Source organism: Halichoerus grypus, chromosome 10 (genome assembly GCF_964656455.1).
Source record: "Halichoerus grypus chromosome 10, mHalGry1.hap1.1, whole genome shotgun sequence".
Classification (NCBI taxonomy): Eukaryota; Metazoa; Chordata; class Mammalia; order Carnivora; family Phocidae; genus Halichoerus; species Halichoerus grypus.
This window is the reverse complement of record NC_135721.1, coordinates 127,794,738-127,817,121: the sequence shown is the minus strand read 5'-3', so window position 1 is coordinate 127,817,121 and position 22,384 is coordinate 127,794,738. Positions and strand designations below refer to the sequence as shown.

General features: G+C 43.5%; 1 protein-coding gene across 4 annotated transcripts in view; it reads left to right on the top strand.

Annotated features, from left to right (window-relative positions):
* UBE2V1 (ubiquitin conjugating enzyme E2 V1) overlaps positions 1 to 21,912 on the top strand; it is a 32,768-nt gene extending 10,856 nt beyond the window's left edge. For 2 of the 4 annotated variants that reach the window (XM_036064665.2, XM_036064666.2), the window contains exons 2-4: positions 9,667 to 9,815; positions 18,967 to 19,092; positions 20,322 to 21,912. In XM_036064665.2, coding sequence (XP_035920558.1) covers positions 9,771 to 9,815; positions 18,967 to 19,092; positions 20,322 to 20,468 — 318 coding nt within the window. In that variant the 5' untranslated portion in view covers positions 9,667 to 9,770 and the 3' untranslated portion in view covers positions 20,469 to 21,912. Of the gene's footprint in view, positions 1 to 9,666; positions 9,816 to 9,854; positions 10,003 to 18,966; positions 19,093 to 20,321 lie in introns of those variants that run through there. The other 2 variants (XM_036064668.2, XM_036064667.2) reach the window with 2 other exon arrangements.
* The last annotated feature ends 472 nt before the right edge of the window (positions 21,913 to 22,384 follow it).

The window sequence follows — 22,384 nt, the reverse complement described above, 5'->3', positions numbered from 1 at the left end:
GAAATAAGATCCCTCGCTAACGCCCAGCCACCCGTGCAGTCGACAAGCATTGGAGCACGTACTCTGGCAAAGCACTCCTTGAGGGGTTGAAGATTTAGCAGTGAACGAGAGATGAAGTTTTACTCTCACGGAGCTTATTTATGTTCAGATGGGAGAGACAGTAAACAGCTAATGAATTAGAAATGAATATATTTAAAATGTCAAGTGGTAACCAATGCTGTGAAGAAAAACAAAGCACGATAAGGGAATGGGAAGTTCAGCCTCAGTGAGGAGTAAGAGCGCCAGCCTACCAGCCACTCAGAGAATCCCAGGGTGAGGCAGGAACTGAAAGAAGGTGGGTACGGCTGAAGGAGGACAAGGAGCAAAGGAGTGGGTGGCAGGGAATGCTGGAGACGCCGGTGGTGCTCAGGAGGCACCCTAAGGAGTCAGGGGAGGGCTGGGAGAGGGACAGGAGCGAACTTACTTTAAAAAGCTCACCGTGGAGACTGGACTGTAGGTGTAGGACGGTAGGCTGAGCAACCCGCGGGGATGCTGAGGGATCACAGTGCACGTGGCAAAAATGACCATATTTGGAATATATTTGGAAATGGACTGAGTATGGGGTGTAAGGGAAAGATTTCTCATCTTGACTCCAAGATATTTGGCCAGAGGAATCTGGTAAATGTTTGTGCCATATACTGAGACTGGGGAGTGGGTGGTTTTGGTAGTTTTTTTTTTTTTTTTTTTTTTTTTTTTTGAGGAATACAAGGGAGTTCTGTTTGGAAGTGTTTTAAGTTGGAGAGGCCTCATAGGCCTCTAAACTGAGATGTCAGGGAGGCAGTTAATTGGAAATGTAAATTGTAAAGTCACTACCAGCCTCCTAGGTCTGGGTAAAATCGCTTGGGGATGGGGGAGTGGAATAGATAGAAAAGGGAAGGTGTGCAGACTGTGCCCTGAGGCCAGGCAGTCAATATTTGGAGGTCAGGGAGGGGAGGCCAAGGACCCAGTGAGGTAAGAAGAGAACCTGGGGCTCAGGGAAGCCCCTGGAGTTGCCACTGGAGCTCTGGGGTGGGGGCTGAAATCTGCCCCAGGATTTGGCTAGAGGGTGCCCCTGGTGCCCCTGGCCAGAGCTGTTTTGATGAGTGACTAGACAGAAAGGCTGATTAGGATAGGTGCAGGTAAGGTGGAGAATGACAGACAAGGAGTCTAGACAACCCCTTTGAGGTTTTTTTGCTAAGAAGGAACAAAGAAATGAGACGGTAGCTGGAAGGGGTATGGGATCAGGTGAGGGGTTTGGGTTTTTATTTTATGATGGGTGATACAATGTGTTAATGAAGGTGATTTGATAGAAAAATTACTCTGCCAGGTATTACACGCAGTGCTTTACAGGTTTTATCTCATCGATTCTTCCTTGCCCCCCGTAGCGTCAGGGAGTGATGGTATCCCTGTTTCGAGGCTCAGGGTAGCTGGTACAGCCACACAGCTAGATTGCTAGGAGACTGTGGAGCCAGGACTTGGTCCCAGATCTTGCTCTTAATCCTCTGTGGAGAGATTATAGAATTTTCTCTAGAGCGCACTCTGATTCTTTTTTGTGGGAGATAACTTAGCCATTGCTCTGATGAGCATTAAAAAATGGAATGGTATGGGGCGCCTGGCTGGCTCAGTCAGTACAGCATGCAACTCTTGATCTTGCAGTTGCAAGTTCAAGCCCTACGTTGGGTGTAGAGATTATTTAAAAATAGAATCTTGGGGCGCCTGGGTGGCTCAGTCGTTAAGCGCCTGCCTTCGGCTCAGGTCATGATCCCGGGGTCCTGGGATGGAGCCCCGCATCGGGCTCCCTGCTCAGCAGGAAGCCTGCTTCTCCCTCTCCCACTCCCCCTGCTTGTGTTCCCTCTCTCGCTGTGTCTCTCTCTGTCAAATAAATAAATAAAATTTAAAATAAATAAATAAAAATAGAATCTTAAAAAAATAAATACTAGAATGGTAGACCAGGTATCCTCATGATTGTATGTTTGTGACATCTAAAGATCATTATACCATACAAGGAAGCATGGGTGACCTTGTGCTTTTCTTTGGGGGGGATACAGAGTGAGCACACAGGAGAGAGAGAGAGAATCTTAAGCAGTCTCCACGTGTACAACGCAGAGCCAGACACAGGGCTGGATCTCAAGACCCTGAGATCATGACCTGAGCTGAAATCAAGAGTCAGGCGCTTAACTGATTGAGCCACCCAGGCGCCTGTGTGCTTATTTTTTATAAAATGGGGTTTGCATACCTTTTTATCCTCTCCCCCTACCTCCAGTTTTGGATTTTTCAACAAATACTTATGTAAAGCCTGCTGTGTACAGGCCAGTTGTTTTTATGTCACATTGTAAGAATGGGAACCACCGCCGCAGTCATGCAAATTAGTATGTGCTGCCTTAAATCTCTTAACATTCCCTTTTTTTTTTTAAGATTTTATTTTTTTATTTGACAGAGAGAGCACGAGCACACACAAGCAGGGGGAGGTCAGGCAGAGGGAGAGGGAGAAGCAGGCTCCCCGCAGAGCAGGGAGCCTTATGTGGGGCTCAATCCTAGGACCCTGGGATCATGACCTGAGCTGAAGGCAGACGCTTAACTAACTGAGCCACCCAGGCGCCCCTCTTAACATTCCTTCGGTTTCCCATCCCTTGGCCCCTTGATAAGATGTTCTGCCACAATATTTGCTCTAAGCAAATGCTTCTGGCTTTGCATCCTGAGACGTTGATGGTTGCATACCCCTAACCTGGCCTCTCATCCTTCCCAGCCCACCCTGAACATTACTCAGGAGATTCACCTTATCTCTCGTCCTACTTGGAGCCTTCTGCGGCTCCTGCCTAGTGACCCTGGGGATAAAGTCCTGTCCCTCTTGGTAGCGTGGCCCCACCTCTTTAGCTTTCATCAGATTCATAGGGGTCTAGGACCCTCACAAAGGTTAAGAAACATTGTCCTGTGATAGGTTATATTTCTCTCATCCAGTTTTGATACTGTTCTGTTCTACTGAGCGTTGTATGTGTGTATCTTGTTCTCTCTCTCTTTTTTTTTTAAGATTTTATTTATTTATTTGACAGAGAGAGACACAGTGAGAGAGGGAACACAAGCAGGGGCAGTGGGAGAGGGAGAAGCAGGTTTCCCGCGGAGCAGGGAGCCCGATGTAGGGCTCGATCCCAGGACCCTGGGATCATGACCTGAGCCGAAGGCAGATGCTTAACGACTGAGCCACCCAGCTGCCCCTGTATCTTGTTTTCATAGTGAGACTGTATACTCCAGTTGGGAGACTCCTGTTTTTATTTCTTTCATAGCCCCTCAAAGGTCTAGCATGGTATTGGATAAGTGTTGGGTATTATTGCACAGAAAGAAGTTGTGTACGTATATGTTACTGACAAATTTATGTATAGGGAAATTTTGACAAGCAGGTAAAAAGCCTAGCAAACTTTTTTTTTTCTTTTAAAGATTTTACTTATGTATTTGAGAGAGAGAACAAGCAGAGGGAGAGGGAGAAGCAGGCTCCCTGCTGAGCAGGGCGCCGGAAGCAGGGCCTCAATCCCAGGATCCTGGGATTACAACCTGAGCCAAAGGCAGACGCTTAACCGACTCGCTACCCAGGCACCCCCCCTAGCAAACTTTTTAAATTGCAGTCCTGAAATGTGTGGATTTTTTGCTTGGAAGTGTGGAGTGAGAGTTTTACACACATTAAACATGGTGTACCCCAGAATGGTGCCTTACGAAATGTGTGGATTTTTTGCTTGGAAGTGTGGAGTGAGCTGAGTTTTACACACATTAAACATGGTGTACCCCAGAATGGTGCCTTACCAAATAGAATTCAGTAAACCAGTTAACTAGGTGCTAATTAGCCACTCCTGTGTAAATATCAGAAAAAAACTAAATGAATCACTCCATAATTTTATAATTCCCTGACTTCTCTTAGCTGTTATTATTCTCCAAACTCTGCTTTTAGTCAGTTTTTGAGTAAAAATAAAAGTCTATGTCTTAGTAAAAATGAATTGAAAGTGACGGTTCCCTTTTAAAGCTAATGAGTTTGTGGACTTAAACTCTCCAGTGTTTAGCTAAATAAAGGTTAACAGAGTACTTAACCACCCAATGCCAGATTAGCACAGTGTTTATCAATCTTTACTTACCCTTTTGACAGAACAAAGGGTTTTAAATACTTTCTGAGCTGAATCTAGGATGTTAGGGATCAAAGAGATTCTTGAGAACAGTTAGGTGTCCCCACATGTACAGTGGTGGTCCATAAGCAGAACTTGACCCACAGATACTTGGTTAGACCAAAGGAGTGACTGTCCCCTTTGAAAAGGACATGTATTCTCCAGTTCACCTCAGTTCTTAATACTCCCTATTTTAAGCCAGACATTAAAGAAAATTTGTAAAGCCTTCCTACTCTTCTCACTAATTTTCTTTTGTTCTTTGGAAACTAGTTACCTCATAAGATAGGTTATTTATCTCAACACGTGATGATTTGTTGTAGTTAGTTTTAAATGAATTAAATATTTTTTAAATTTCTCAGTTTTGATTTCTGATTTGGCAGATATCAATAGCTGTAACCCACATAGACAAAGACTCTTTGAAGTCTTCAATAATTTTTAAGAGAGTATAAAGGGGTCTTAAGACCAAAAAATTTGAGAACTGCTGTTCAAATGGAATGAATGCTTATTGTAATTAATCAGTATATGGTATAGTTATTCTGATATTTATATATATGTTCCAACTCCCGCTTGGAATATTTTTTGACTACCTAATAGATATTAGCCAATCCTAAGTTTTTGATTTTTTAAACTTTTTTTTTTTAAGTAGGCTCCACGCCCAGCGTGGGGCCCAACACAGGGCTTGAACTCACGACCCGGAGATCAAAACCTGAGCTGAGATCAAGTGTTGGATGCCTAACCAACTGAGCCACCCAGGCGCCCCTTAAATGGTTTCTGAATCCTGTTTTATAGCTTGAATCAAATTGAATGATCCTATAATGTCAGTACTGCAAGAACTGTACACTGCTTTGTCCTGTGTGGTGCTCTCTGACTGTTCCAAATGCTAACCTAAAATAAGTTGAACTGATTCTTTATTTCTTTGGTTCAGTTGTGTACATGGGCTTTAACTGAATGTCTAATCCAATAGAAATGTCTGTTGGAAGTATAGGATTAAATAATAGGATATTTTTCCCTATTTCACAAGTAGAAATCAGACATCAGAAAAATATAACTTGAGGGGCACCTTGGTGGCTCAGTTGTTAAGCATCTGCCTTCGGCTCAGGTCATGATCCCAGGGTCCTGGGATCGAGCCCCGTGTTGGGCTCCCTGCTCAGTGGGAAGCCTGCTTCTCCCTCTCCCACCCCCCCTGCTTGTGTTCCTGCTCTCACTCTCTCTCTGTCAAATAAATAAAAAATCTTAAAAAAAAAAAGTATATATATATATATATATATATATATATATATATATATATATATATAAAAAACTTGAATTCACTATTTGAAACTAATACAATGAGCTTGTGATCTTTGGATTAGGATTCCCTAATCAGATCTGGTTGTTAATGAAGAGGTAATATTTCCAGCCACAAAGTTTTGCTAAAGTTTACAAGAGAAATAGTCATATCAGAAATAGTTAATCCAGCCTGATTTAAATACCTGACACAAGAAGGCACATTTTTCATCTTTCCAAAAAGAGCAACTTGAAATAGAGGTCACACACAGAGCTTCCATTCAGTAAGGAAGGGCTTAGCTATGGCAGTCGTTGTGCTTTGCCATTGTGCATTTGTCTTAAACAAGTTTTAATAATATTAAAAAACATGGATCACTTAAAATTAGTCACTTAGGGAAAACCATTAAATGAGATTCCTACTCATATGAGTGAGGCCCTGAGAAGGTAAGGGAGCTTGATGGGTATCTGGGGGAAGAGCGTCCCAGGCAAAGGGAACAGCAAATGTGAAAGCCCAGACATAGGACCTTGTCTCGAGTATAGTTGGCATAGTTCCTAAGTGTTCTGTTTTGCAGATAATGAGGTCATGGTAAAAGAAATCAGAAAATACAGAAAAGGTAGGGGATGGGGATTAAAGAGTACACTTACCATGATGAAAAAAAATAAAATGATTAAAAAAAGAAAATGCAGGAAAGGGGTTGGAATCACCCATAATCCTGGCACCTAGAGATAACCGCTGTTACTGTCTTGGTCTCTAACCTTTTCAACTTTGTTAAGCTTCTTTTAAAATGTCACCTAGCATCTGTGTTAGTTTCCTAGGGCTGCTGTAACAGTACCACACACTGGGTGGCTTACACAACAGGAATTTATTTGCTTACAGCTCTGGAGGCTAGAAGTCCAAGCTCAAGGTGTCAACAGGTTTATTTCTTCTGAAGCCTCTCTCCTTGGCTTGCAGAGGGCTGCCCTCCCCCTGTGTCCTTACACAGTCTTTCTCCATGCACTCGTGCATCCCTGTTGTTTCTTTGTGTGTCTGAATTTCCTCTTATAAGGACACCAGTCAAATTGGATTAGGGCTCATCCTAATGGACTCATTTTATTTTTCATTTATATATGTGTGTGTGTGTGTGTGTGTGTGTATTGTTTTGTTTTGTTTTTTTTTTAAAAAGCATGCACACGGGGGGTGGGGGGGAGGGTAGAGGGAGAATCCCAAGCAAGCTCCCCGCCCAGCGAGGAGCCCCACATAGAGCTCGATCTCATGACTCCAAGATCATGACCCCAGCCAAAAGAGTCAGACACTCAACTGAGTACTCAGGAGCCCCTTTTATTTATATTTTTTAAAAGATTTTATTTGTGTGTGTGTGTGTGTGTTTAAGTAAACCACCTCCAACATGGAGCTTCAAATCACAACCCCAAGATCAAGAGTCACATGCCCTACCTTCTGGGCCAGCCAGGTGCCCCGATGGACTCATTTTAACTTAATCACCCCTTTAAAGGCTTTATTTCCAAATACTATCATGTTCTGAGGTGCTAGCAGTTAGGGCTTCAACATATGAATTTTCAAGGACACAATTCAGCGTATTACACCATCTGTGATACGTATCAGTCTCCTCTCCGTATGGTTCTGTGTTCCTTTGGTATTCATTTTCGTTCGTGCAGGCTTACACATTAAGCAGTAGTCACAGCAATAGTTCTACGAGGTGAACCCCCTCCCTGCTCTGCTGCCCAGGCAAATTAGTTAGGATTACTAAGATTCAGATTTAACTCTCTCTGGACAAAAGACATTGTATTGTCTGGCATTTTGCTTATAACATCACAAACATCCTTTAGTTTTGTGTTTGCTAGAGAACACAATCCAGTATAGCTGAATAATCCAGTTGACTATTTAGATTAAAAATGCCAGTCTTTGGGCGCCTGGGGGGCTCAGTCAGTTAAGCGTGTGCCTTCCGCTCAGGTCATGACCCCAGGGTCCTGGGATCGAGTCCCGTGTCGGGCTCCCTGCTCAATGGGGAGTCTGCTTCTCCTTCTACCTTTCCCCCCTGCTCGTGATCTCTCTCTCTCTCAAATAGATAAATAAAATCTTTTTTAAAAATGCCAGTGTTTTACAAATGAGCCATTCAAGTATGCTTTCCAGTTTATTCTGTTTCCTTTAAAGTACTATCTGTGTCATTTACTCTTATCTTCAATCAACCGACTCTTTTGCTTATATTTATGGTAAAAGGAAATTTTTTACCATCATTGTACATGGGAAGTTAGTATAGTATTACTTGCCTTAAATTATTCTTAAAAATGAATACAGAACTATAAAGTGAAGTGTTCACTTATTGAATAGCCACCTAAAATTCTCTAATGTACCACTAGCAACTCCACCCTTCCACTTGCTCAGACAAAAGCCTGGAAGCCAGAGTAGTTGACTACTCTTCTTTCGTGCTTCTCAGGCAGTCTGGCAGCAAATCTTACCAGTGTATACCTCCCAAATATCTGAAATTGTACTATTTTTCACCACCTTCACTGGTCCAAGCCATATTTTCTTTTGCCAGGATTATTACAATAGGCTGTAGCTCCCTTCACTGGAGTCTGTACACAGCAGTCAGAGGGATCCTATTTAAAAAAGCAAGTCAGATCCCGTCACTCCTCTGTTCACAACTCCAGTGTCTTCTCAGGTCAGTAATAGTTGGACTCCTTAACCATCCACTGCTCTTCCATCTCACTGACCCGCTTCTAGCTGAATTGGGATCTATCTTGCTGTTCTTTGACATTCCAGGCAAAGTCTTACCTGAGGGTCTTAGCACTTGCTGTTTCTTCGTTGGAAGACTCTCCCCTCAGCTATGCATAGGTCATGCTCCTTCACGTCAGGTCTTTACTCATGACACCTGGTCGCAGTAAGGCTTTCCTTGATCACCCCATTTAAAATTGTAGCTACTCCCCCTACTCCTGCTCCAGAACTCCACCAGCTGTCATCCTATATAATTCGTATTTTTGTTTTGTGATTATATGTTTCCCATTAGAATGTAAGCTCCACGAGGGCAGGCATTTTTGTTTTGTTCACTGCTTATTCCCCATTGCCTAGAAAAGTTCCCGACCTATAGCAGATGCTCAGGTATTTACTCCAGTTGAATATACAGCAGCAGGAGTCCCACCTTGGGAAACAATGAGCTATAATGGGAACACCTCCCAGTCTGGAGTCCCTCCGGTGGGTTTTTCTCCACGGCTACGTGGTAAGTGCTACTCGCCTCAGGGAGTCTGGCCAGTTGGAGGCTCAGCATTCAAGGCAAAAGAGAGCTTATAATTTGTCTGAAATTGAGTTTTTTTTCCAAGAGGTGATTGTTCAAATGCCAGGGAGGGAGGTGGAGGAGGGGAGAGGCAGGTAGGATTGGTTGGGAGCGCATCCCTGGGAGAGTTGCTTGGTGCCCAAGCACAGGAAGAAAATTGCTCTCCCTGCCCTCCCACAGCCTCGTCCCCCACCTGGCCCCAATGCTTCGGTTCTGTTCTGGAAAACACCCAGAAATGGCTCAAGCCTCAATCTGAACTCAGGTATAGTAGCTTGAACCTATGAGATGTGTTTGTCTGATTTCTTCCGTGAGCTACTTGCCAGGCTTTGGGATTTTTTGGAAACAAGTAAATCAGAGAATGAACGCCCTCTTTCGGCTTTTTCATAAGAGAGAAACTATGGCTTAAGTAATTGAAAATTTTATCCTTGGCGCCTTCAGTTGACTCTTAGCTGATCAAGAGGATACCGTGTTTATTTCATGTAGCCGTGGCGGCTGGCTCTTCCTCCTGAGGTAGTTTGAGTGTCATTCCAACAAATGCACACACCCTTAGCCTCAGAAATGTGTAATAAGAATGAAACAAAAGCAGTAGCCTCTTCTCTTCCAAGGCACTTACTACTCATGATACCAATATTGGTGGTTTTCATCTGTTATGGACCCAAATTGATCAACATTTTGACACGTAAACTCTTGATGAAGTTTATCAAAGCTGTGGGGCTAGGGTTGGGGGGGGGTAGTCTTTCTAGACTTGATTCAGTGGTCACTTCACCTGAAATAAAACCACGTGGCCCTTCCTTGTGGGCGCGCTGGTCAGTACCGGAAGCTCTGTAAGCAAGTTTGAGGGACGACGACTTTCAGCCATTTTTTGCATGTTAGCATCTTTATTTCCATTTAGTAATAACGAGCAGCCAGATCTAGCCTTACAGGTTCCCCTGGAGTTGCTAGTATCTTGAATTTCTTTCCATTTATTTTAGGAGTAAAAGTCCCTCGCAATTTTCGACTGTTGGAAGAACTGGAAGAAGGCCAGAAAGGAGTAGGAGATGGCACAGTTAGCTGGGGTCTAGAAGATGACGAAGACATGACACTTACAAGATGGACAGGGATGATAATTGGGCCTCCAAGAGTAAGCGTCGAGCTACGGCTATAAATGTCAATGTCTTAAATTCACTGTGCCTCCTTTTAAGAAATATTAGCCTTATCACGGAAAAAACTCACCAATGGTATATTTTCTGAAATGTGGCTATTCTTTTTTGACCAGTTTCAGTTTATATATTTGAACCTCCTCTGATGCTGTTTAATCCCTCTACATGGTAAGCAAAAACCTGTTTAGACTCATAGTGTGAATTTACATGGCAATGTAGACAGGGAGGTGTGAGGTCCTTGCACCCTCACGTGTACTTAAGAACAAACTCTTGGGCTTATCAAATAATAAGTCTCCAGATACAGCCAGTGTTCTGAAGACAGCGTCCAAATGAACTTTGGAAAGCCTTCATGGTTGTGGTTTTCATTCACGGTTTCCCGGGTCTACCACGCACCCATATCCTAATTAATCGGGCTGTTCAGCAAAGGCGATTGCCTGTCTGGTTGGCACTGGTCTCTTGCAGCACTGTGAGACCCAGAGGCCTTTGCATAGAAGACAGAAGACAATGGGGATGAGAAAATTGACCTCTCTTTTAGAGCTTCGTGATTTGTGAGAGTTCCCAGGCTTCATAATGCCAGCTAACTTTTTAGTGTACATAGTAAAACCCCCAAGAAATGTCATTGAATTCTCACAAGAACCTGTTGTTAGGGGCTACTACTGTGTCATCACATCCCATTTTACAGGTGAGGAAACAGACTCAGAGAAGTAAAGTTACTTGCCCAAAGTCACATAGCTGATAATTCCCAAGGGGGTTCTGACTCCGGAACCTGTGCTCCTAACCCTGTGCTACATTATCTCCTTTCTGTTTAGATTTTGAGATTTCATTTGTTCCCATTATAGAATTAGCTAGAATGTTAAGTAGTAATATGAGGTAGGAGTACAGAAATAGATTCCCGTGATGTGACACTTGTTTCAGACAATGGGAGATTCTGCCTGAATGTAGCAGGACCTTTCCTGTGTGTGCTTGTGCTCGAAGATGATGGTGGCCATGCATTCTTTTCACTGCGTGCACAGGCTCTACACCAGCTCTGAGGGAAGTAGAAAGACATGTGGGATGTGGCCCCGGCTGAAACAAGGTCATGCTCATTAAGTGTTAGGAAAATCTGCTGTTCATCTTGGACCGTCGTAAACACTCTGGTGAATGACTGGCTTTGCCATTTAACGTTACCTCTTGAGTCATCTTTGATCCCATGGTTTTGTTTTTTGGGTTAAAGAAAAATATTCAATTTGCTGTTTTTATTCATTTCCTTATCTTTTTAAAAAAAATCTCTGAAAACCAGCATTTCTGGATCTACTAAATGCTGGGGAAAACTTGATCTAGAAAGCTTGTTTCTTCGTGGAGATCATTTCTTGCCATCTCTGGAAAGTCCACTGTGTGGTGATGGCTTCCTTCACTGCATTTCTTCTCTGCCTAAGAATGGTTCAGGTTTCTTGAGGATGAGAACCATTCTTCCCTCCTCCTAAGTCACCAGAGCACCTGGAAATGACTCAGCATAGGGTAGTTGTTCAATAGATTTGTTCATTAGCAGACTGATTTTCAGGTTCTAACAAATTAAGAATGAACCAGTGTACAACATTGCGAATACACTAAATACCACTGAATTATACACTTCAACAAATGAACAAACAAAATGAACCACCAGATTCCACTGGAAATATTTTGTTCTACCTACAACACCTTGGATTACCCTGGGTTTCATTTTAACTCTTTCCACAGGGGGCTCCCTTTTAATGAGCGGCTACAGTATGCAAGGTGCTTTCCACACGTTCTTTATACATATATGTATATGGTAGCTCTACTGAGATGTAATTCACATATTGTAGAATCCACTTACTGTAGAATACACTTGTAAAGTATACCATTCGGTGGTTTTTGTTATATTCAGAATTGTGCAACTGTCACTAATTTCAGAACATTTTCATTACCCCAGAGAGAAACCTCCTTCCCCATTGGCAGTTGCTCCCAATCTGTCCCCCACCCCGCTCCCTCACCTTTGACCACCACTCATTTACTCTGTCCCTATGAATTTGTCTGTTCTGGACATTTCATATAAATGGAATCACACAACATGTGGTCTTTTGTGGTAGCTTTTACTGTTTTCAAGGTTCATACATGTTCTAGCACTTACCAGTAGTTCATTCCTTTTTATGGCTGAATAATATTCCATTGTGTAGATAGACCGTATTTTCTTTATCCATTAACTAGCTGGTAGATATTTGGATTTTTTCCATTTTTGTGCCTATTATGAATAATGCTGCTATGAATATTTGTGTACAGGTTTTTGTATGGACATATGTTTTCATTTCTCTTAGGTGTATACCTAGGAGTTGAACCATCTGGATCATATGGTAACTTTATGTTTAACATTTTAAATAACGGTCAGACTGTTTTCCCAAGCGGCTACACCAGTTTATGTTTCCACTAGCAGTACGTGAGGGTTTCTGCTTCTCCACACCCTCACCAATGCTTGTCACTGACTGTTTTTTTTACCCCTATAGTTATGCTTGCCCTGGCTCCCCAAGGTTAAAAGCAAAGAAGAAAACTGTCTGCTTCTAGGTGCTTCCTGTGACCAGTCTGCTTTATGACTAACATACAAGGTGTATGCTGGGCCTCTGGAATATCAGCATAATTATTAAAGTATCTAAATAGAGCACTTGAGTAACTCATCTGCCTATTGTATTTTTGTGACTGTATAACTCAAAATCCTCCATCAAAAGTGATCCAGCAATTCTAGGAATTTACTCAGCTTTTTTTAATGTGTTACCCAAAGGCCTGTATGTACGGTTACTGAATGCAGTGTTTTCAGTAGTAGCAAAATACTGGAAACCACCTCAGAGTCTTCCAGTGGACCATAGTATGTACTGTTTAGCTGTTGAAAAGAAAGAGACAGAGATAATGTGTGCTGAAATGGAATGATTTCCGTGATATTTAAGTGAAAAAAGGTACAAAGCAGTATAGGATATGCTGCCACTGGGGTGGGGAGGAGTGGGGGGCAGAGGAAGAAGTCATACATATACTTGTGCTTCTTTGTGTTTGCAGTACTTCGGGGGGAACATGAAAGAAGTTGGTGACAGTGGTTGCCTTCTTCAAAAGGGATCTAGCTAGCTGGGACCAGGGTGGAAAGGAGACTTATTTTTTTACCATATACCTTTTCTGTACTCTGAGTTGCTTTAATTATATGTGTGTTAGCTATTTGATTTTTTTTTTTTTTTTAAGAAAGCAAGTTCTCCAAACCTAAAAGTAAGTTTCTCATCCAAGTGCCCTTTGCAGAATTCTGGCAAATGTCCAGTTGTCCACAGCATTAGATGTGGATTATTTCTACTCTGACCCCAGCGGCGCTAAGAATAGCCAGGTTACAGAGCATTTTCTCAGCTTCAGCGCTATTGACATCTTGAGCTGGATCATTCTTTGTTGTGGGGCTGTGCTGTGCATTGTGGGATTAGCAGCATCCCTGGTCTCTGCTCACCAGATACCAGTAGCACCTCCCTCCCCCAGTTGTGACAGCCATTAATGTCTCCAGATGTTGCCTAATTCCCACCCCACCCTGAGGGGGGTGGGCAGAAATTGCTGTGGTTGAGAAACACTGTGTCTCTGGGGTTGTCCAAGATAATGTTTTTAGGTGCGGGTTAGAGCATAGGTGTGTGTTTATACACGTACTTATCTAAAAATACTGTATGCATGCTTAAGAACAAAACATAATTACAGGAATGTGTGAGGTAAAAGGAGGGTGATCCTTCCCCCATTTCATTATACTCCCCACAGAATGAGTGTGTTTCTACCGGCTTTTGCTTTGGGTGCACAAACATAAGTATATATCCTTTTTAATAAAAATGAGACCTTGCTATGCATAATGTTTTGTAACTTCATTTTTTTCACTTAACAGATGGTTAACAGATGGTGGATGTCTTTCCATATCAGTGCATATTGATCTCTTTTTAAAAAGCTTTATGTGGCATGTCTGATACATGAATATATCCTCATAAAAATTCTCAAACAATACAGAGTATGTAAAGTAAGAAGTTCACTTTGTTCCCCTTAACTCTGTGTTAGTCAGGAAAAGAGAAACCATGCTATGTATTTCAACAGAGAGAATTTAATATAGGAAGTTGATCAAATTAGTATTGCCCTGAAAAAGCAGAGAAGGCACACTGTGGGACCACAGAGATAACACTGCAGGAAACAACAGCTTAGCCCTGGGGCTGGGAGGACATTGGAGGGGGCACAGCCATCAGAACCGAGCACCGGGAGGAGTGGTCCCAGGAGGCAGTGACAATGTTGGGGACACTGAAAGACACTGGAAACCAGAGCAGCTCTCATGGCCTAGATGAGGGGCGCACGCAGGCTGACGTGACAGGAACAGAAAGCGAATGGAAAAGAATAAGTGCTTCCTTTCTCCTGTGTATTTTATATTAGGATTGTGTGGTTAGCTGGACAATTTAGTCTTTCGGTTCTAGAATATTCTAAGTGGCACTAGCATTGACTTGGAGAAATGAATAGTTAATGTTGCCTGAAGACTGGTCTGGTGGCTCACTCAGCAGGATACCCTGACGGGTGGCAAGAGGGAGAGGCTCTGTACAGAGGAAAATTGTGTCTTGTCACCGTCTGGAGGGGTGTGCAGGTGCCCACTTAAGCTCCAAGCCCAACTTCCTCAGCTCTGCTTTTGGATACTGGGGCTGGGACTCTGCAAACTACAGGTTTCCTTTGCCAGCTGGTGCCCTATTAGGTTCCTCCAGTCAGGGACACAGGAGAGCGCCTGAGAGGCAAGGAGAAGGGACTTGCTTCTGCTTGTTTGCCTGTTCTTTCTGCGCCACTCTGGTAATGGCCCTTCATCCCGGCATCAGCAGTGGGTACCAGCCTCCAGCTCTGGGGGGCACTCCCAGAGCCGGCCTGCAGCACCCCTCCTCAGAGGTCTGAGTTCATCTCTAGAGACCTCTGGCCCTGAGCCTCTAGGTCTGAAAAACTGGCTTATTCCCTTGGTTCCCCCAGCCTTAAGGGGTGCCACCTGTTTTCTGCAGGTTACCCCTGTGTTAGCTCAGGTTCCCTTTTTGTGTTTTCAGTCCGGTGACACCTGTTTAACCAATTTCCTATGTTAAATTCTCTGTTAAAATGCCTAGTGTTCTGTCTTGTCTCCTGGCTTATCCCTAACTGCCATATCCCTGCTCTCCAGATGAACTGTGAGCAGCATCCAGTCCATCTCCTTCCACACCTCTTCCTGTGCATTTTCCTCCCTGTCTTCGTCCAGAGCCATATAGACTTTCACTTTTTGAAGGGCCCACACCTTGTTCTCACACAGCACATGCCCACCTTGGATAGCGCACATAAGTTAAGTACGCCTGCGCAAGATTTCACTTGAGTAGCGGTCATCTGGTTGACCTGAGTCACCTTTTTATATACTGACAGTTTGTGATTTTCTCGTTTTTGCAACCAGTACCTTTTCCTTTTGTCATATCTCCTACATTTTAAAGGTACATTTATTTCACAATACTTTTAGACTTACAGAAAAAGTGGAAGGGTAGTAGGGAAAGTTCCATGTGTACCCCTCCCCCAGTTTCCCCTGTTGTTAGCATCTTATATTGGGATAGTACATTTGTGACCACCAGTGGCCCCATATTGATGCATTACTATTAACTAAAGTCCATATCTTATTCAGGTGTTCTTAGCTTTTACCTTGTGTGTATTTTCTATTCCAGAATCCTATCTGAGATACTACATTATATTTTTATTGTCATATCCTGGGCTTCTCGTGGCTGTGACAATTTCAGGTTTTTCTTGGTTTTGTTGCCCTTGACAATTTTGAGGCATACTGGTTAGGTATTTTGTAGAATGTCTGTATTGGAATTTATCTGACATTTTTCATCATGATTCGGCTGGGATTCTCGTGTATATATTTTAGGCCCAGGAAAAGTTTGTCATCTTTAGGCTGCGGCCTGTAGTGTCTAGTGGATGAAACAACGTGTGTGCACATTAATGTAGGCTCAGTTGGAGGGGGGTGTCTGTCTGCTTTTATAGGTTGTACATATTCTGCAACTGGCTGGCTGTACCAAGACCCATGTCTTGGCAGTCTTTCCATGTATGTGTCTGGGCCTCAGCCTTTGAAAAGGCTACAAAGTATCCAATTTTAGGAATATGCCATATTTGTTCAGTCAGTCCCTTGCAGGTGGACATTTAGATTGTTTGTAGTTATTTTTGCTATTGCAGATGATGCTTCACTTTTTTTTTTTAATGCTTCACATTTTTGTGCATAAGTACAAGTCTGCCTGTAGGAAGTTCCTAGAAATAGTCTTGCTGGTTTAAGCATGCCTGTTTCACATTTTGATAGGCACTGCCAGATTGCCCCGTGAAGCTCAAGCCACGTCAATAAAGTGGAAAGTGTTTCATGATCAGATAATGAATCTTGAGAAGTGTTCCTCATAGACAGAATGCTCTAGCAGTTCTTCTTCAGGCATAATTCCTTTCTTCGGTAAAACCTTTTTACAAAGCAGGTCTTGGAACACTAGTAAACAAAACAACAGAAGAAAACCAGAACCCTGTTTTCTACAGAAGTCTTGCTTTGTACTTTTTAATGATCCTTCAGGTGTCTTTATGTTCACTTGACGAGGCATTTTTTACTGTGTTCCAGTGAAGTTGCCAGTTGAACATCAATGGTCAGAAATTTGGTATTTTTTGCCTTCTAAGAAGTTAATCATAGAATGCACATTTTTAAATTAGACTTCATAGTGTCAAAAGTGATAAGATTTAAAATATGTAATAATCAGAATCCTGTTACCGAGCTGCTCACCTTCTTAGCCATTTTGATGCTGTTGTTAATAGAATGATTAGTGAAATTTTTTTGAGACTGATAAGCCACAAAGCATACTGGCAGGTGAATACATTGGTGCATCAGAACCTCCAAAATGTGATACCGAATATTTTTTAAAAGACTTACTGATTTTGATACTTACCACAAGCCCATGCCCCCAGGGACTATTTTATATAAGAAATTCTATCTGAATTGTGTGACAAAACCATTGAGTATGAATGTAGGACAGACATCCAGAGATGAACTTGGGATCCATGCAGTCAACAGATACTGCCGAGTGCATGGTTGCTGATGGAGACTGTGCTAGGTGCTGAATATATAGACCTTTTATCATATTTTCCATAAATCCCTGTTTGCTTCCTTCTTGTCGTGTTGACGCAGTGAATTTTTGTCTTCTGAGGGAGCACCTTAGTTGCAGCAAGCTATTCATTTTATAAACTTGCAAAGAGCAATATTTGAGTCAAGTAACATTTGAGTACCAGTTCTGTTGAGGCCCCCACCCTCCTTGTTCTTAGTTTATCAAGGGAGGTCTGACAGAAGACTTCAGATGGGGAGTCAGGAGGACTTCTGAGAAGAAGGTGCCCTTGAGCCAAAGAGCTACAGGATGGACACAGAACAGCAACTGGTGTTGGGGCCCCAAGGTAGAGAGAAGTTGGGGCTAGATGGAGAGGAAGAAGAAGAAACAAGAGGAAGGCGGGGGTGCGCAGGGTCCAATCCAAGAACATGGGCTTCCTTCTCGGGTCACTAGCTGCCATTGGAGGGGTTAAGTTCTTGGTTTTGAAAGATCAGCCAGGCTGCTGTATGGAGAACAGATTGTAGGGGGAGCAAGAAAGAGCAGAGATGTGGGGTGATTGAGACGAGGGGCATGGTAGAGGGAAGTGGGTGGGTGTGGGATCGTCTTGGAGGTGGAAGCTAAAACCTTTTGATTAGAAGGTAGGGGGTAAGAGAAAAGGGAATTGTGGCTGGCTGCTAGGTTTTGCTTTAACTAACTGCTAGGTGGTGGTGCCATTTATAAAGGAAGAAGAGAGGAAGAACAGGTTGAGGGTGGGTGGAAATCCAGAACTGAGTTTAGGTTTGTCACAGTTTGGAGTACCTGTTAAGTGGATGTGAAAGGTTTCTATGGCTGTATTATGAATGCCTTCTGAATCTTAAAATATGTTCCAGTTTTTTTCTTAGGGCTAGACCACTGTTTAGATGGAATGTTTTCAAGGATTGAAATCACATCTTCTGTAATTGATTCCCCCCAAAGACAGCTAGATGTCGCTGTTTACACAGGAGCCGTTACTTGTGCAGGTGGCACTGAGGAAGGCAGGAGCACTGGTGCCCTGGACGGGGACCCATTGGAGGGTGGGTTGCCCTGCCTTCGAGGGGGCCAACCTAATGGGGACACGTCACCTTTCAGGGTGGTCTTTAGACACGTAAATGATAACATTGCCACTTCATGTAGGACAGAAAGCTGAGGACTAACCTGTGTGATGACTGAACTGGGTGACGTTTGAGCAGGTGATGCTTGAGCTGGGTCTTGATGGATGTGCAGTAGTTCGGGGGGGGGGGGGCAGGGCGCTCTAGGCAGATGGAACAGCCGCTACCGACAGCACAATTTCTGCTCATCGGGTGGAAGTTAAGGGAAAAGTTCATTGCCGTGGGGGATTGGACTTTCCAGTTTTTTCGACAGAGCCGCGGTTGGCGTTTGAAGAAGGACAGTCTTTTCCTCTGCGGGCCTGGCATCCGTGGCTGCCCGCCTCACCCACTGCGTGCTGTAATCTCTCAGGTCGATGTAAAGCCTGCAGGGAGAGATGGTGCGGCACACAGCCCCAGAGTAATGAGGTGGTGGGAAAGCGGCCCTCGTATCTGCACCCACACCCCCTAACTTGTGTTTCATTTTGAAGTTCTTCTAAAGAGCCGCCTGTTCTGTGCTTTGCACATGGTGGTAGTGAATGCATTGGCTGATGACCCTGGTGTGAGTAAACGTTTAGTGTGGCTTCCCAGAGTAAAGAATGCCTCTTACACAGCATTGCCCAGAGCACAGGACGGGTCTGCAAAGTAGAGAAATTAGTGTACAAACAAGTCCATCTGGTTGGACTTACATAACACTAACTTGAAATTTCAGTGATACTGTTGTAAATTTTCTTTGGATTCCCCCGAGATAAGAGTTCGTAGACACTAGTGTGGGGACTAGTTACTACTGACTTCACGGGTAACAGGTAGACAGCCTCTGTGTAGAGGAAGCACGTGCACCAGTTCTGCAGGCAGGAATAAATGGGGTTTCAAAAGATCTGCCTTTGAATTCACAGTTTGTAATTGCCTGACGTCTCTGTACCTTTTTTTTCCAGACAATTTATGAAAACCGAATATACAGCCTTAAAATAGAATGTGGACCTAAATACCCAGAAGCACCCCCCTTTGTAAGATTTGTAACAAAAATTAATATGAATGGAGTTAATAGTTCTAATGGAGTGGTAAGTTGTTTTTCCTGCCCATACTTGTTCCTTTGGGTTGAGAAATGCTTTGTACTTAAACATCAGGGGCGCTGTGGCCCTAAGTCCATATATTTCTTGGTGGTTTGATGCTGAAATATACTGCAGTATGAACATACGCAGACTCGGGGTGAGGGCCTGTTCCCCAGCTATATTTAAATCATCGTTCGTGCCACACTCACTCCGGGCCAACACCGTGCGGCTCTCTTGAGATAGGAGCTCATTCTGTCTTCATGATGCACCCTCATGAAGTAGAGATGGGGAGCCTGCGGCACAGGGCTGCAAAGTCCTGTCCAGGGTCATACTCATACTTCCCGAGCCTTACTTACGATACATGCTATTTTTTCTCCTTTAATGGCCTTGCTTTTTAAATTTATTTTTATTACCATAAATGGAAAACCAGTCTCACTTGACATAAGAAGGCAGTAGTGGCAGTAGTAAATACTACAAAATCGAAGTGATGCTAATAAATTCTTCCTCCATAGGTTTCTTGCCAAAGGCGTTGAGCCTTTGAGACCTGTTCTCTTGTTCAAAGGGGAGATCAGCGAGCGTTGAAGGGTTTTACACGTTAAGCATCATGTGAGCTAAGCCTTTGTTTTGAGATATTCAGAAGACTTGAAAGAAAAGCAAAAAAGAGATGAGCCTTGTTGCTGTGTGTTCAGTGTTTCATGTTGCATCTGAGTTCCACCAAAAGTCCTGAACCCAGAACTCGACCCACACTTTGGGAGATTTCTTTTGGGAATTGCTGCACAAACTTGAGAGTGTGACTCGGAGGCAGGTCCTTGTCACAAGAGCGTGGATCTGGGCCACCGCTCGCCTTTGCTCCTTACTGCCCTGTGCGCCGTTAGCATCCACCACCTGGGTGTGGCGTTGAGAAAGGACCCTGAGCCATAGCAGCCCGTCCAGGAGAGCAGGTCACTGTTCTAGAGCCAGCTGGACTCTTGCCAAGTGTCAGGGCCGTTTCTCTAAGGGTGGCTTTACTTATCCATAGTTTCCTTCTCCCAAATGGTGAGGGTTTGGGACACAAACCAGGAAACACAGACTGACCGGAGGGAGGGATCACGCAGGTTATTTTCTGCATATCAGATACCATTGTGTGATGGGCATGTTCAACTGGAAAAATGCATTTTACTCCTATCTGCAGCTTTACTCCAGCACATAGCAATGCATTTGTTTGAGAGCCTGACAGTTTTTTGTTTGCCTTTTCGTAGGTGGACCCAAGAGCCATATCAGTGCTAGCAAAATGGCAGAATTCATATAGCATCAAAGTTGTCCTGCAAGAGCTCCGGCGCCTAATGATGTCTAAAGAAAACATGAAACTCCCTCAGCCGCCTGAAGGACAGTGTTACAGCAATTAATCAAAAAGAGAAACCACAGGCCCTCCCCTCTCCCCCCCATTCGATTTAAGCAGTCATTTTCCACAGTAGTACATTTTCTAGATACGTCTTGTAGACCTCAAAGTACTGGAAAGGAAGCTCCCATTCAAAGGCAATTTATCTTAAGATACTGTAAACGATACTAATTTTTTTGTCCATTTGAAATATATAAGTTGTGCTATAACAAATCATCCTGTCAAGTGTAACCACTGTCCACATAGTTGAACTTCTGGGATCAGGAAAGTATATTTAAATTGATTCCCATCATAACCGGTGGGGCACATCTAACTCAACTGTGAAAAGACACATCACACAATCACCTTGCTGCTGATTACATGGCCTGGGGTCTCTGCCTTCTCCCCTTCTCCTCCCCCTGCCTCCCTGCCTCCTCCCCTCCTTCCCTCCCTCCCTCCCTCCCTCCATCCCTGCAACAGCCCTCCAGCTTGGGGTGGCTTGCTAGAGTAGGTGTGAAGGTTTCAGGTCGCAGCCTGTGGGACTACTGCTGGGTGTGCGGGGGTGCTCCGGCTGCACCCCTGGTTTCTTTTTTTTAAGTCTTAAATGATGCCCTCCCCCCTCCAAGCCATCATCCTTTCTCCACTTCCCATGACCACCCTTGGCCGAAGCATAGATTGTAACCCCCTCTGCTCCCCTCTGAAATTGGCCTTTGGTGAGGAATTCAGGGCTTTCCCATATCTTCTCCCCCACCTTAATCGAGGGGTGCTGCTTTTTCCTTCCTCCTCCTCAAGACCCTTTTTGCACCATTACCACCCAACACTGTCCACGACACTTCCTTGCTTTGGCCAGAAGCCATCAGGTAAGGTTGGAAAGAGTCTCTGACTTCCCTCATTTAGTTTTGGAACCACATTTACTCACTCTCCACCAGCCTGGGAATGAATATTGGGTCCTCAGCCCTGCCACCTTCTGCTGTCATCGTCAGCTGATGCGGTTTTTTAGCTCAGGTTTTGATAAAGTGAAAAGAACAGTCACCAGGGGTACTCAGATCTGCCAGCTCTCAAAGTGCTTGGTGGTTAAACTTGGAGAAAGGCCACAGAAGACACTTGTAAGCACACACGATCCCTCTGAATGAATTGTTTTCTTTTCCTGTAATTGCTTTGGCTTTTAAAAATTGAAGTTTTAAACAGGGTTCTCACGTGGTCATCTTACAATCCATTTGGGTCTAGTTTGGAATCTGACAACTGGAACGAAAAAGAACCTTGAATTCGGTGCATACTTTGGTTTTGGTGCTGCTGCTTCCCACGGTCCTCAGCAGGGATTAAGAAAGAACTCGGTGTGCACAGCAGATCCCCGAAATTGGCGGGCTTGACTTCCTGGCAAATTGCTGCATTTTTCCACTTTTCTGTTCAGGACCACTAAATGCTGAGATATGGATGCATACCGAAATAAAAGCGATTCATTGTGTTCTAAAGTTTTTTTTTTTTTTTTTAATTTAGTGTTTGTATAAAACCACCTTTTGAAGCAGCAACTATCAAGTCTGAAAAGCAATCGATGTTTCCATTAATCTTTTTCTGGGGGATACCTTAGTTCTAAGGATTTAACATCCTGTAAGTAAAGTTGAACATAACAGTATTCCATAAGCAGCCTTTTTATTGTCAGACCATTGCCTGATTTTAATATAATAAAAAAAAAAGTGTGCGTTAATATTTAAGAAGCTGTGCCCTTCTTCCTCTTGGCATGTAATTTAGGAACAGACTTTGATGTTTTAGATGCTTTGGGATTCAAACTGATGTCCTAAATCAGGGGTCGGCAAACCTCTTTCCTCCAAGGACCTAAGTAAGTAAATACTTGGGCTTTGTGAGCCAAGAGGCAAAATTAAAGGTACTATGTAAATATTTATATAGTGAGAGAAAACAGATTTCCACAAAATTGTTTATTGATGG